At 43.6% G+C, this 12,762-nt stretch overlaps 2 protein-coding genes across 3 annotated transcripts in view; both read right to left on the bottom strand.

The window, feature by feature from the left end:
• Window positions 1-3,094: 3,094 nt before the first annotated feature.
• Window positions 3,095-7,570, bottom strand: LOC130205118 (zinc finger protein 883-like). The gene is made up of 5 exons (XM_056432278.1): window positions 7,333-7,570; window positions 6,392-6,566; window positions 6,169-6,255; window positions 5,773-5,838; window positions 3,095-4,434 (listed from the first exon to the last, which is right to left on the bottom strand). The coding sequence occupies exons 1-5, from the start codon at window positions 7,567-7,569 to the stop codon at window positions 3,164-3,166; spliced, it is 1,836 nt and encodes a 611-aa protein (XP_056288253.1). The 5' UTR covers window position 7,570; the 3' UTR covers window positions 3,095-3,163.
• Window positions 7,571-9,720: 2,150 nt separating this feature from the next.
• Window positions 9,721-12,762, bottom strand: part of ghrb (growth hormone receptor b) — a 14,089-nt gene continuing 11,047 nt past the window's right edge. Inside the window, exons 8-10 of one of the 2 annotated variants that reach the window (XM_056432282.1) lie at window positions 12,506-12,575; window positions 11,404-11,718; window positions 9,721-11,100 (exon numbers count right to left, since the gene is read on the bottom strand). In XM_056432282.1, the coding sequence (XP_056288257.1) occupies window positions 11,026-11,100; window positions 11,404-11,718; window positions 12,506-12,575 (460 nt within the window). In that variant the 3' untranslated portion in view covers window positions 9,721-11,025. Of the gene's footprint in view, window positions 11,719-12,505; window positions 12,576-12,762 lie in introns of both variants that reach the window. The other variant, XM_056432281.1, reaches the window with a different exon arrangement.

Below are 12,762 nucleotides of genomic sequence, written 5' to 3'. Positions count from 1 at the left end.
CACACCCTTCATCCACATCCAAGCATTCATCCATTCATCCGTCCATCATGTTACCCATTCTAACAATCATCCATCCATAAACAAATCACCAGTCATTCATTCAAACTCTTTTTCACTTATAACAATCATTCATTCATTTATTCCTCCATACACCCTTCTGTTCATCCTCACGCGTCCATCCATCCACCCATCAATCATCCATCCACCATCACGCCCTTCATCCATCCATCCACCATCATGCCCTTCATCCATCCATCCACCCATCAATCATCCATCCACCATCACGCCCTTCATCCATCCATCCACCATCATGCCCTTCATCCAGCCATCCACCCATCAATCAAATACCTGAGTGTATGTTTACATAAAGTCAAATTAAATAACTTAAAGTTGTATGATAATTGATAATCGATCCTCTGAGTCTGTGAAAGTGTCTTCAGAATAATGTTAAAGAAGAACCTCTGACCTTTGACCTTTGATCTCTGAGTGAAGGTGTGATTACCTGTGTGACTGAGCACCTTTCTCTACCTCCACAGTTCATCACTCCATCAGCTGTCCTCCATTAATCAGTTAGAGGACACCCGGGGAACCCTATTGGACGAGAGGAATGACAGCGCTGGAGCCCTATTGGACGAGAGGAATGACGACAACTGGAGCCCTATTGGACGAGAAGAATGACGGCAGCTGGAGCCCTATTGGACGAGAGGAATGACAACGCTGGAGCCCTATTGGACGAGAGGAATGACAGCAGCTGGAGCCCTATTGGACGAGAGGAATGACAGCAGCTGGAGCCCTATTGGACGAGAGGAATGACAAGGCTGGAGCCCTATTGGACGAGAGGAATGACAGCAGCTGGAGCCCTATTGGACGAGAGGAATGACAACGCTGGAGCCCTATTGGACGAGAGGAATGACATCAGCTGGAGCCCTATTGGACGAGAGGAATGACAACGCTGGAGCCCTATTGGACGAGAGGAATGACAGCAGCTGGAGCCCTATTGGATGAGAGGAATGACAGCAGCTGGAGCCCTATTGGACGAGAGGAATGACAGCAGCTGGAGCCCTATTGGACGAGAGGAATGACAGCAGCTGGAGCCCTATTGGACGAGAGGAATGACAGCGCTGGAGCCCTATTGGACGAGAGGAATGACAGCGCTGGAGCCCTATTGGACGAGAGGAATGACAACGCTGAAGCCCTATTGGACGAGAGGAATGACAGCAGCTGGAGCCCTATTGGATGAGAGGAATGACAGCAGCTGGAGCCCTATTGGACGGCAGCTGGAGCCCTATTGGATGAGAGGAATGACAGCAACTGGAGCCCTATTGGACGGCAGCTGGAGCCCTATTGGCTGAGAGCACTGAAGCAGCTGGTGTTCAGTCTGGATTCCTATTGGCTGAGAGCACTGAAGCAGCTGGTGTTCAGTCTGGATTCCTATTGGCTGAGAGGACTGAAGCAGCTGGTGTTCAGTCTGGATTCCTATTGGCTGAGAGGAATGACAGCAGCTGGAGCCCTATTGGACGGCAGCTGGAGCCCTATTGGACGAGAGGAATGACGGCAGCTGGATTCCTATTGGCTGAGAGGACTGAAGCAGCTGGAGGTCAGCAGCAGGTGTGCTGCAGGTGTTGGCGCTGCTGAAGTTTCTGGAATGAACTGAAGCGATGACTCCGTCTGTCTCTGATCAACATGGCCGCTCCCCCCAGGAGAACGTTCCCCTGGAGGATCAGAGGAGTCAGCCCTCGCAGATGACTGACATTTAATTCTGTTCTGATCTCTTCCAGAATGTTCCTGGATCATTTCCATGCTATTTATGAGCGTGGGAACCCAGCGGGACGCCTCGCCAGCACCGGCTCCACGGCCAAATATGCAACGCCTGAAGAAGAAAAAACCAAACCTGAAAAAAAGAAACAAAGAATGAACCAGAATTGAACACCTGGAGATTCAGAGTGTGGATTAAAAACTGTTTGTGACTCGGTTTTTAACCCTCTGCGTCTTTTTACACCATTTATTAAATTCCCCTTTGCTAAATGGCTTCTCTAAGGAAGTGACCCGCATGCCGGTCATAATGAGAGTCCAGTGAAACCAATCGAGGGGAAAGAAAACACTAAAGGCATCAGAGCAGTGAAGTCAGCTGTTTACTGGAGGAGAGACTTCAATGCGCTGACCTTTGACCTCAGCGGTGACTTCGGGGACGTCTGGGAGGCAGCAACGCTAAGTGGTCGGTGGCTGTTTGGAAGCGTTTGGCCTTTCTAGGCCCGACGACGTGCTGTAATGTTTAGAAATATAAACAAAATAAAAAATCACTTCCTGGTTTAGACTTATACTCTTTAAAAAAAAGAAAAAGGCGACTAAAAATATCATTTAGATTTTTAGTCGCCTTACGAATGAAGAATCGATCCAGGTGAGACTCAAACAGGCTCCGCCCCCTCCTGGACTCACAGGACCAGGTTTACGATGTCGTGGTGAGACGTCGGCTTGTTAGGAATGAGGCCACAATGAAGAATAAAACACTTTATTTCAGTAAACCAGACACAATACGATATCATGTGTGTTGTTATCAGTCAACACAGTTACTGGTGGACAGATAGCAGCAGCGCAACTTTTTATCAAGTTCTATCAAAGTCGGCCTCCAGTCTGACCCCGAGGCCCCGCCCACATCCAGCTGAAGAGCCAATGGGTGTCGAGCACCGCTGAGCGGTTCAGGGTTTTAAGTCTAAAATGTCCCAATACGTCACAGCATTTACTGATCATCACCCACTCCCAATGTACAAGAACATGAAGTGACCAAATTAATAATATATATAAAATAGTAATATGTGATTATTATATATATATATTATATATATATAAATGTATTACATATATATAATACATATATATAATATATATAACAAATATATTTATGATAAATATTATATATATGTAATACATTTATATATAAATAATAAATATAAAATTAAAATAGATGTATTATATACATATATATTATATATATAATACATCTATTATATCTATGTATAATAAATAATAATATATATATTACATATATAATATATATATATAGCTTTTAGTTAATAATATATATATTAAACTTTATATATATATATGTGTATATATAATAAATTATATACACATATTATTTTATATATATATATATCTATATCTTTTAGTTCTCCACGGTGGTGTTTTCCGGCTCCTCCCCCATGTGGCCCCTCTGGTGTTTCCTGAAGTCGCTGCCGTGCATGAACCTTTTGCCGCACGCCGCGCAGAAGTACGGCTTCTCCCCCGTGTGGACGCGGCGGTGCAGCTTGAGGCCGACGGCCTGCGTGAACCGCCGGCCGCACACGTTGCAGCCGTAGCGCTTCACGCCCGAGTGGATCGCCGCGTGGATCCTCAGGTTGCTCGGGTTGCTGAACTTCTTGTCGCAGCGGTCGCAGCCGTACGGCTTCACGCCCGTGTGCACGCTCGTGTGGTACTTCAGGTTCGCCGCGCAGCGGAACTTCTTGCCGCAGACGGCGCACGCCGGCCGCTGGCCGCGCTTCCGGCCCGTGTGCACGCGCATGTGGTTCTGGAGGGCGCTGGCGTGGCCGCAGCGCTTGCCGCACGTGTCGCACACGTAGGGCTTGTCGCCCGTGTGCGTCAGCATGTGGTGCTTCAGGGCGCTGCGGTGGCTGCAGCCTTTGCCGCAGACGTCGCAGGAGAACAGCTTGTGGCCCGTGCGGCCGCGGAGGACGGCGGCGCCGCTCGAGCCCAGGCCCGGCGCGTCGCGGCAGTCGTCCGGCGGCCCGTGGGTCACGCGGTGCGCCGTCAGGGACGCCGACGAGAAGAAGCTCTCGCCGCACACCTCGCAGACGAAGCCGCGGGCCCCCGGGTGGAGGTTCTCGTGCTCCGCCAGGCTCGTCCGGCACGAGAACGCCTCGGGGCACAGCGAGCACGAGAAGGTCGTCGCCAGGGCGCCGCAGCGGTGCCGCTGGAGCTCCAGGGCGCCGCCGAACTGGCCGTCGCAGAGCGCGCAGGTGCGGGCGCTCGGCGTCTTGAGGCCGTGGCGGCGCACGTGGCGGGCCAGCGTGTACTTGTAGGCGAACGCCACGCCGCAGTCGGAGCACTCGTAGGGTTTCTCCCCCGCGTGGCGCCGGGAGTGCGCGGCGAGCCCCTGCTTCTCGGAGAAGCTTTTGCCGCACTCGGCGCAGAGGTGCGGCTTTGTGTGGGTCAGGTGGTGCCGGTCCAGCATGCACTTCAGGGCGAAGGTTTTGTCACAGGAGGGGCATTGCAACGGCGCCGTGGTCTTCTGCTTCTTTTTCAATCTGGACGCGGCGGTCGAGGCGCCCGCGTCCTCCTGGACGCCGTCTTCCTCGCTCACATCGGAGGCGGCCTCCGTTGACACGGCGTCGGGTACAGACGGCGAGCCAGAGGTACTCTCAGGTGTGGCCGCATCCGCTGAAACAAATAAATACACATATTTATTTTATTTATATACATTTATATTTATTTATTTTATATATATATATAAATATATATATATATACTAGGGCTGTCAATCGATAAAAAAAATTAACTAATTAATCGCACATTTTGAAATTGCAATTAATTAATCGCGCTTAAAAGTTTGTTCCTTCTTTTTAAAGACAAAACTTCACACAGAGCTGTGTTTTCAAAGAGGCTCCTACCTATAAAGTGCCAGCGAGGTATTTAATATCGTGGATGATAAATTGTTTCTTCAGTGAAACATCAGATTAGTAAAAAAAAAGAAGTATATTGAGACCCCATTGGTCCTGTCATCTTTAACATTGAACAGCAGCAGAACCAGTGGCCTTGGTAACTGACTGACATTCACATATGTCACGTTAACCCTCTGGAGGCTGGGCTCATTTTATACATTTTACAAAATAAATTAAATTCACCGTTTAAAGTCTTTTGCATGTGACACACCCCCACGTGTTATACATCAAACATTCCAGAACAATCTCAGCTCTGAATTGAGGCTCATTGTCCTCGTGCCGTGTTCTCTGCTCTCTGACTGACAGGCTGCTATAGAGCCTCACCCGTGAGGTGGGAGGTCCTTTGTGATTTACTGAGTGATCATTGGTTGTTTTTTTCCCGAAATGTTGACAGACAAACGGATTGACCAATCACGTTGAAGGTTTCGTGTGACGAGTTCTTTCCGTGCGGCGTCCCCCGACACGTCGCCCCTCCTTTCCTCTGTGTATCAGAGGGGGAGACGGGAGGAAGGAGGAGCAGGAGGAAACCGACTGATTCATCCACGAGTTAAACTGATTTATGCTCCTTATTTTCGCGGAGAAATAATTGTTTTAAAAACGGAAACAGTGTCAAACCGTACTGCCGCGGTTTAAAAAAATAAAAATTAAAAAAATAAAAATATTTTAGTGCGTTAACGCGGCCAAATTAATCGCATAGATTAACGCGTTAACGCTGACAGCCCTAATATATACAAATAAATATATATTTATAAAAATATTTATAAAATATATTAATATATATAAAATAAATATGTATATATACTTATATATAAATAAATACAAAATATATGTATATAAATAAAATAAATATACATATATATATAAATATATTATATATAAAAAAAATATATATAAATATATATATTTAATATAATTTAATACACTTAGTATTAATTAATTATATTTTAAATCAGACAATGTTCCTCTAAACTAAACCGTTTTTTAAAAACTTTTATTTTTATTATATAAATTATATATTGTTCCGACACATACATGGAGGACTTTGTGAAGTAGTTACCGGGTGTGGTCACCGGTCCGGAGTACTCAGCTCCTGCTGCTGCTGGTTCTTCTGGAGTTTGCTCTTCTGAAAAAGACAGAAATATGAAATTAACTTTGACTTTATCTCTCAATGGAGGGAGCAGAGTTTGTGGCAGCAGACGGTCCTGCTCCAGCCGCCCGTTAACATTTCAGGTTAAGCAATGCATTTATTTAGTTGTGTGCATCATCTGAACATTAAATATTGAATATCTTAACTAAATGACAACAAAATTGCAGAAGCACAAACGTGGCTGTTTGGCTTTGGAGAACCTCCTTTATGCCTCCTTTACCGGGTCGGACTGTACCGAGCACTGGAAACCCCACACACACACACACACCGTGTTCCATCTGATTGGATGCAGTGTGACTACGATACCTCTGTAATAGATGTGGTCATTCGGCGCCGGTGTGGCTCCTCCCTCCATTTTCTTTCTCTTCTGGCGAGAGATTCTGGCTGCACATTCTGTAATTTAACAGCAAACATAAGATGAAGGTGAACATGAACAGCCGCTACACGCTCTCTCTCCCCCTCACACACACACACACACACACACACACACACACACACACACACACACACACAGACACAGCTGACTTACGACTCTTGGGCCCGGCCAGCCGCCCCGCTCTCGGCTCGGCGCTCGCCCCCTCGGGTCCGGACCTCGGCTCCGCAGCGGGACCGGCCTCGGCCTCGCACACGGACCCTTTCAACATCGCCAGTATTTTCCGGACCGCTCCTTTGGTCCAGGTTTCCATGAGGGACGCAAACTGGTCCTGTGGAGTCCGGGGGGGGGGGGGGGTTAGAGAAGCTGTTACGTATACACACACATGATGGCGCTTCGACAACGCGATGAGCTCCCGTCATCCACACACACGTTTCAGGTGTGTTCATTTAAGTTAATATTACACTTGATGTTATTCTACAATTATATACACATTGATATTGTCACAATAATAGTCATTGTTGTTGTTGTTATACTAGAGATAATGATCCTGGAATTGATGGAACTTGATTTTTGTGTTTATTGCATCTTTTTGGCAGCATTCATGGTTAAAAATGTTAACAAAGATGAAGAGTAAATTCAGATTTGTTAGCTGCACTTTTCACCAATAATTGTGTTTTAAATACACACACATATATATATATATATACACACAACATAACAATAGACAGACTCTCTAAGTTGTATAATGTCTAAACGGTGAACAAATAATAACTTAATAATTGTTATTCAATAAATTGCCCTCGATTTAAAACTTAAATCACATGTTTAAGGGAAAGCTGAGAGAGTTACTTTGAGTAAAGGTTAGTTGATTGTACTTCATCACATTTAGTGTTATTTATATTATATATTATAAATTGGTGATGTCGCCGTTGGGAGCCAGACAGCAGCCACATGTCAACAACCGAAGCTAACGTGACCCACACCCCGTGAACGTTACACGGCAGGCATACACCGGCCGTTACTCCGTCGTTCTTAGAAGTTCTATTTCTTCACGTCGTGGGTTGAACGAGTCGTTTCCAGAAGAGTCGCGTTACCGTCACGGCCTCGTGAAACAGCCGCCGCTCCTCCGCCGCCGGAGGCGCGTGGCCGTCGCCGTCTCCGCTCTTCACGCGCGACCCCGCGGCCGGAGGAGCGGCGCGGGGTCGAGCGGCGGCAGGCAAGATGGCGGCCGAGCACTGCTCCAGAAGTCTGCGCAGCTCCGCCACCGCCACCTCCACCTCGGCCTCCATGAGAGCAGATATCTGACTCTCCAGGGTCTCCAGGCTTAACATGTTCGGGACGGATTTAATGTTGTGGTTCAATAAAGGAAAGTGGTTCCGGTCGGGATGTTGTTGTTCCGGTTCATCTTCTTCTTCTTCTTTGTTTTTCTTTTTTTCTTCTTCGTCTTCTTTTTCTTCTTCTTCGCGTGATGCTTTGCGGCAGTCTGGGAGGACTTCCGCCCCCCGAGAAGAGCGCTGAAGGGTTTATTCAGCTGTTATATATTATCTTGTTATATATATATATATAATTTTTATTTTATTTATATATTTATTTATATATATATTCTATTTAATATTTATTTCTTTTATATGTATATTTGATATTTATATTTGATATATATATATACAGGACTGTCTCAGAAAATTAGAATATTGTGATAAAGTTCTTTATTTTCTGTAATGCAATTAAAAAAACCAAAATGTCATGCATTCTGGATTCATTACAAATCAACTGAAATATTGCAAGCCTTTTATTCTTTTAATATTTAATATTTTTTTAATTGCATTACAGAAAATAAAGAACTTTATCACAATATTCTAATTTTCTGAGACAGTCCTGTATATATATAATCCCCGATCATGTTGTCCTACGTGAGCTTCCGTATATAAATATAAATGTAAAACTAAATATTATATATATGTATATATAATATAAATATACATATATATAATCCCCGATCTGTTTGTCCCACGTGAGCTTCCGTGTATAAATATACATATATAAAAAAATATATATATAAACAAGTTAAGATATAGTGTGGGTTTTGATTCCACCTATTCATTAAAAAAAATTAAGTTCAGATCGAATCAATTAAAAAAGTTTTAAAATATTTTTTTGAGTATCAAATCCTGTTTTTCCCCCTAAATATGTACTTTGAAGATTTCTACTTAATCTAATTATAATAACCACTTATGGAAGCACATTTCTACAAGTATTTCATCTGAATATGTGTAAATATCACCGTGCTGTTGTAGTTTCTGATTGCAGCCGCTAGAGGGCAGCATTGTACAATCACTATTCTGAATACCACCTACAGCTCCACGTTTACGTCCCACCATTTACAGGTACAGCATCCAGCCACACACTCTTATGACACATATATTTTATGTATTGTATGGACAGTATCTCACATAATACTAATAGAGCATAAACTATCATGAGGTGTGGATGTTGTTAGACGATAATAAAAAGACAAAACTTTTCATTTATGGTAGAACATAAATGTGTTTCACACATAATTAACCATGTGTCTTGTGGATCTTGAAGATACTCACAGGGAAATACACCCAACCCTTTTTGGCCCACGTGAGCTCCCATCCTCCACATAAAAGTTCCAGATGTTATTACACTTGGGATTACACATAAGGTCCTTTGATCCTCATGACGCAATCCACAACAGGCCGTCATCTATATGAAGCGTAAGAAGAGTAGTTTTTTGTGTGTGCAAATAAACACTCCTGGATCATTTTACTTCACTTTATATCATCTTGAATAGTTCAAACCTTTTAATAATTGTAATTGTATTTTTATTGTGAATGAATGAATGTAACAATGAAGACCTAAGGGGAAGAGCAAAGGACACACACTATATATATATAACTAAATATAAATATATATAACCTAATAACTAAATATAAATATATATACAACCTAATAACTAAATATAAATATATATAACTTTATAACTAAATATATATATAACCTTATAACTAAATATAAATATTTATACAACATAAAAACTAAAGATAAATATATATATATAGAACCTAATAACTAAATATAAATATATATACAACATAACAAAATATAAATATATATATATAACCTAATAACTAAATATATATATATAGAATCTAATAACTAAATATAACCTTTTAGTTAGATTAGATTTTACTTTATGTATGGTTTATGTATAGATTTATGTCTTGACGCAGCAGTAAAATATTATATTTTTTAATTGTATTTGTTTTGATTATTAATTTGATGTATTTCCACCAAATGGAAAAAGAGCCAATGAACCTGAAACAGCCTCATACAATACTATTTTTTGTACTAGACTATTAGAACATATATTACATTATTTGTTATGATTTATCGTGCTATATTACATTTTTCAAGGCATATAACAGTATTCCTTCCTGTTGATTTTAATAAGACAAACGTAAAAATTGAACATTTATTGGTAATACTTGAACAGTTAAAGCACAACAAGCTGTACATACTCAACATGATATGACCGTGTACCCCCCACTTTTAATCTGTAATAATTCCAATATTGATCTGAAGAAATTAAAACATTCTTAAAAAATATGTTGGATTCATAAAAAGAGGACACACTATCTTTCACAAGAGTACATCAATTAATCACCACCTGAAACGATGCGTTCATGACGATAGGAATTACCCACGTCGAATCATAGGAACTCTGCCGCTGTGCAGAAGGTGGTTCCGTCTCTCAGGCTCAAAACGCAGAAACACAAACAACAACAACAACAAATGAGCAACGAGCTGAAGGCCGAGCAGCGTTTAGCTCGATGGACCAACAGAGGGTTCAGAGAAGGGCAGGATGGTCCTCTTCCTCCTCTCCACGTGTGCTCCTCTTCCTCCCTCACACCGAACGTCTAACTACCTCGTAGAGACCAGTAGAGCCGTTTAGAGTCCATTAGAGCCCCTTCGAGAGCATTAGAGCCTCCTAGAGCCTCTTTGAGACCCTTAGAGCCTCTTAGAACCTCTTAGAGTCCATTAGAGCCTCTTTGAGACCCTTAGAGCCTCTTAGAACCTCTTAGAGACCATTAGAGCCTCCTAGAGCCTCTTTGAGACCCTTAGAGCCTCTTAGAACCTCTTTAGAGACCATTAGAGCCTCCTAGAGCCTCTTTGAGACCCTTAGAGCCTCTTAGAACCTCTTTAGAGACCATTAGAGCCTCCTAGAGCCTCTTTGAGACCCTTAGAGCCTCTTAGAACCTCTTAGAGTCCATTAGAGCCTCTTTGAGACCCTTAGAGCCTCTTAGAGACCATTAGAGCCTCCTAGAGCCTCTTTGAGACCCTTAGAGCCTCTTAGAGCCTCTTAGAACCTCTTAGAGACCATTAGAGCCTCCTAGAGCCTCTTTGAGACCCTTAGAGCCTCTTAGAGCCTCTTAGAACCTCTTAGAGACCATTAGAGCCTCGTAGAGCCTCTTTGAGACCCTTAGAGCCTCTTAGAACCTCTTAGAGTCCATTAGAGCCTCCTAGAGAACCGTAAAGCCTCTTGAAGACCCTTAGAGCCCATTAGAGCCTTAGATCCTCTTGGAGCCTCTTAGATCCTCTTGGGGCCCCGTCAGCAGGTCATGTGGTGCCGGGCACATGGCCGCCCCTCTCCCAACTATTCTAGGAGAACTGACCCTCAACACGCCGCCTCAGGACCCTCAATCCTCGGAGACAGACCCCCCCCCCCCGATGTCCTTTTGATGGGACCAGTCTGGACCCGGGGTCTACGGGGTGACGCTGCCCATGAGTTCAGGGGCCAGGTAGCCGTCCGGCGTGGGCACGACCTTCGTGATGACGAGCTGGGGGGCGGGAGTGGAGCTGGGCGTCAGGCGGAGGCTGTTCTGCCGGCCGACGCCCTCGACCACGGTGTAGACGGGCGCCGGGGAAAGAGGCGGCGAGGACGGCGCGGACGGCGCGGGCGGCGAGGACGGCAAGGACGGCGCGGCGTCTCCCGGGGTCGACGCTGGGCTTATTCTTCCCGCGTTGACCTCCGAGGTGTAACCTCCGTGACCCGGGTACGCCGCCAGGAGCCGAACGCCTTTCTTCTCCGCGTCCTCGTCCCGCGCCAGCAGCACTTTCCCCGAGGACCTCACCTCGCTCACCTGGGTGTACAGCGCCTCTCGGCCCGCCGCCGCCTCGCCGCGGGTCCGATCCTTCGGGAGGAGGGAAGCCAACGGCGACGACGCTTCCGGGTCGCCGGGCAGATCCGGGTCGCAGCTGGCCCGGCCCGAGTCGTCGTCGGGGGGGGACGGCGGGCAGCGCTCCACCAGGCGGTCCGTGTCCAGCTCCGCCAGCGGGTCGCTCGGCTCCTCCAGGTCCAGATCGATGAACTCCACCCAGGGGTCGTTGTGGTACAGCTCTGGCCTCAGGTCCAGGGGCCCGCCCAGGATGGACGCCAACTCCCTCAGCTTCCCGTTCTGGGGAAGGTAAAATATATATAAATATATATATATATACATCCGCGTTGAGCTGTTTTTATCTGAGTGGGTTTTCTATGACGTAGTTAAATAAACAAGGTCGAGAAACACGAGCATCCTGAAGGTTTTCTGAACACTGTGAACAGGAAAGAAAACATGTATATGTATATGTATGTAAATATATATATATATATATAAAAAAATAGATATGAAAATATATAAAAATCACATATATATAAAATATATTAAAAATAGATAAAATAGATATGAAAATATATTGTAAATAATATATAAATATATATTATAAATATATATACCTGTATATATATTATATATGTATTTAAAATATTATATATATAATATTTTGTATTTATATATATATATATATATATATATAAATACAAAATATTATATATATATCATATTTTTATATATATATATATATATTTTATTTTTTCGATAAAGAAATTTCTCATATTCAGGCTAATACTACATTATATAAATATATATATATTTTCTTTTTAAATATAAATATATGGCATATCAAAAATATATAACAAATATCATATTATATTATATTTTTGACATATTTATTTTGTACAAAATGTACAAAATAATTATATCATATAATCAATATTTTGTACATTAATTTTTTTTAAAAATATATACTGAATATATTTCTTTTCATAAAAACATCCCCTATGGGACAGTGTTCTGTGAGCCTGAAAGTGGTTTCCCTTTTAGATGTTTAAAACATGGCATGATCTAATAACATCTAGACGGATACCTTCAGGAGCTCTGGGTCGATTCCTCTGATTTTAGGTCCAGGGACAGGAGGCAAGAGAAGAACCATGAACCTGAGAGAGGAGGAGAAACGAGTGTGAACCCAAAACTCACTGGAGTCGAGATCTCAGGATGTCGCTCATCGCAGAGAGGATCTACACAACGTCCCACTGTCACACGCATGAATGACAAGGTCTCCCACACAGTGTGCTGGTCCCTGAACACCACACAGCGCTCTCAGGTATCTAAGCTCTTGTCCGC

Source organism: Pseudoliparis swirei, chromosome 15 (assembly GCF_029220125.1).
Source record: "Pseudoliparis swirei isolate HS2019 ecotype Mariana Trench chromosome 15, NWPU_hadal_v1, whole genome shotgun sequence".
NCBI classification, from domain to species: Eukaryota; Metazoa; Chordata; class Actinopteri; order Perciformes; family Liparidae; genus Pseudoliparis; species Pseudoliparis swirei.
Note: the sequence above shows the minus strand (reverse complement) of the source record. Positions and strands in the feature narration are given on the sequence as shown.

Coding starts and splice junctions, on each gene's coding strand:
- LOC130205118 (XM_056432278.1), bottom strand. CDS start 7,569: ATGTTAAGCCTGGAGACCCTGGAGAGTCAGATATCTGCTCTCATGGAG. Junction 6,256..6,391: donor GCTGGCCGGGCCCAAGAGTC/GTAAGTCAGCTG, acceptor GTTAAATTACAG/AATGTGCAGCCAGAATCTCT. Junction 5,839..6,168: donor TGACCACATCTATTACAGAG/GTATCGTAGTCA, acceptor TGTCTTTTTCAG/AAGAGCAAACTCCAGAAGAA.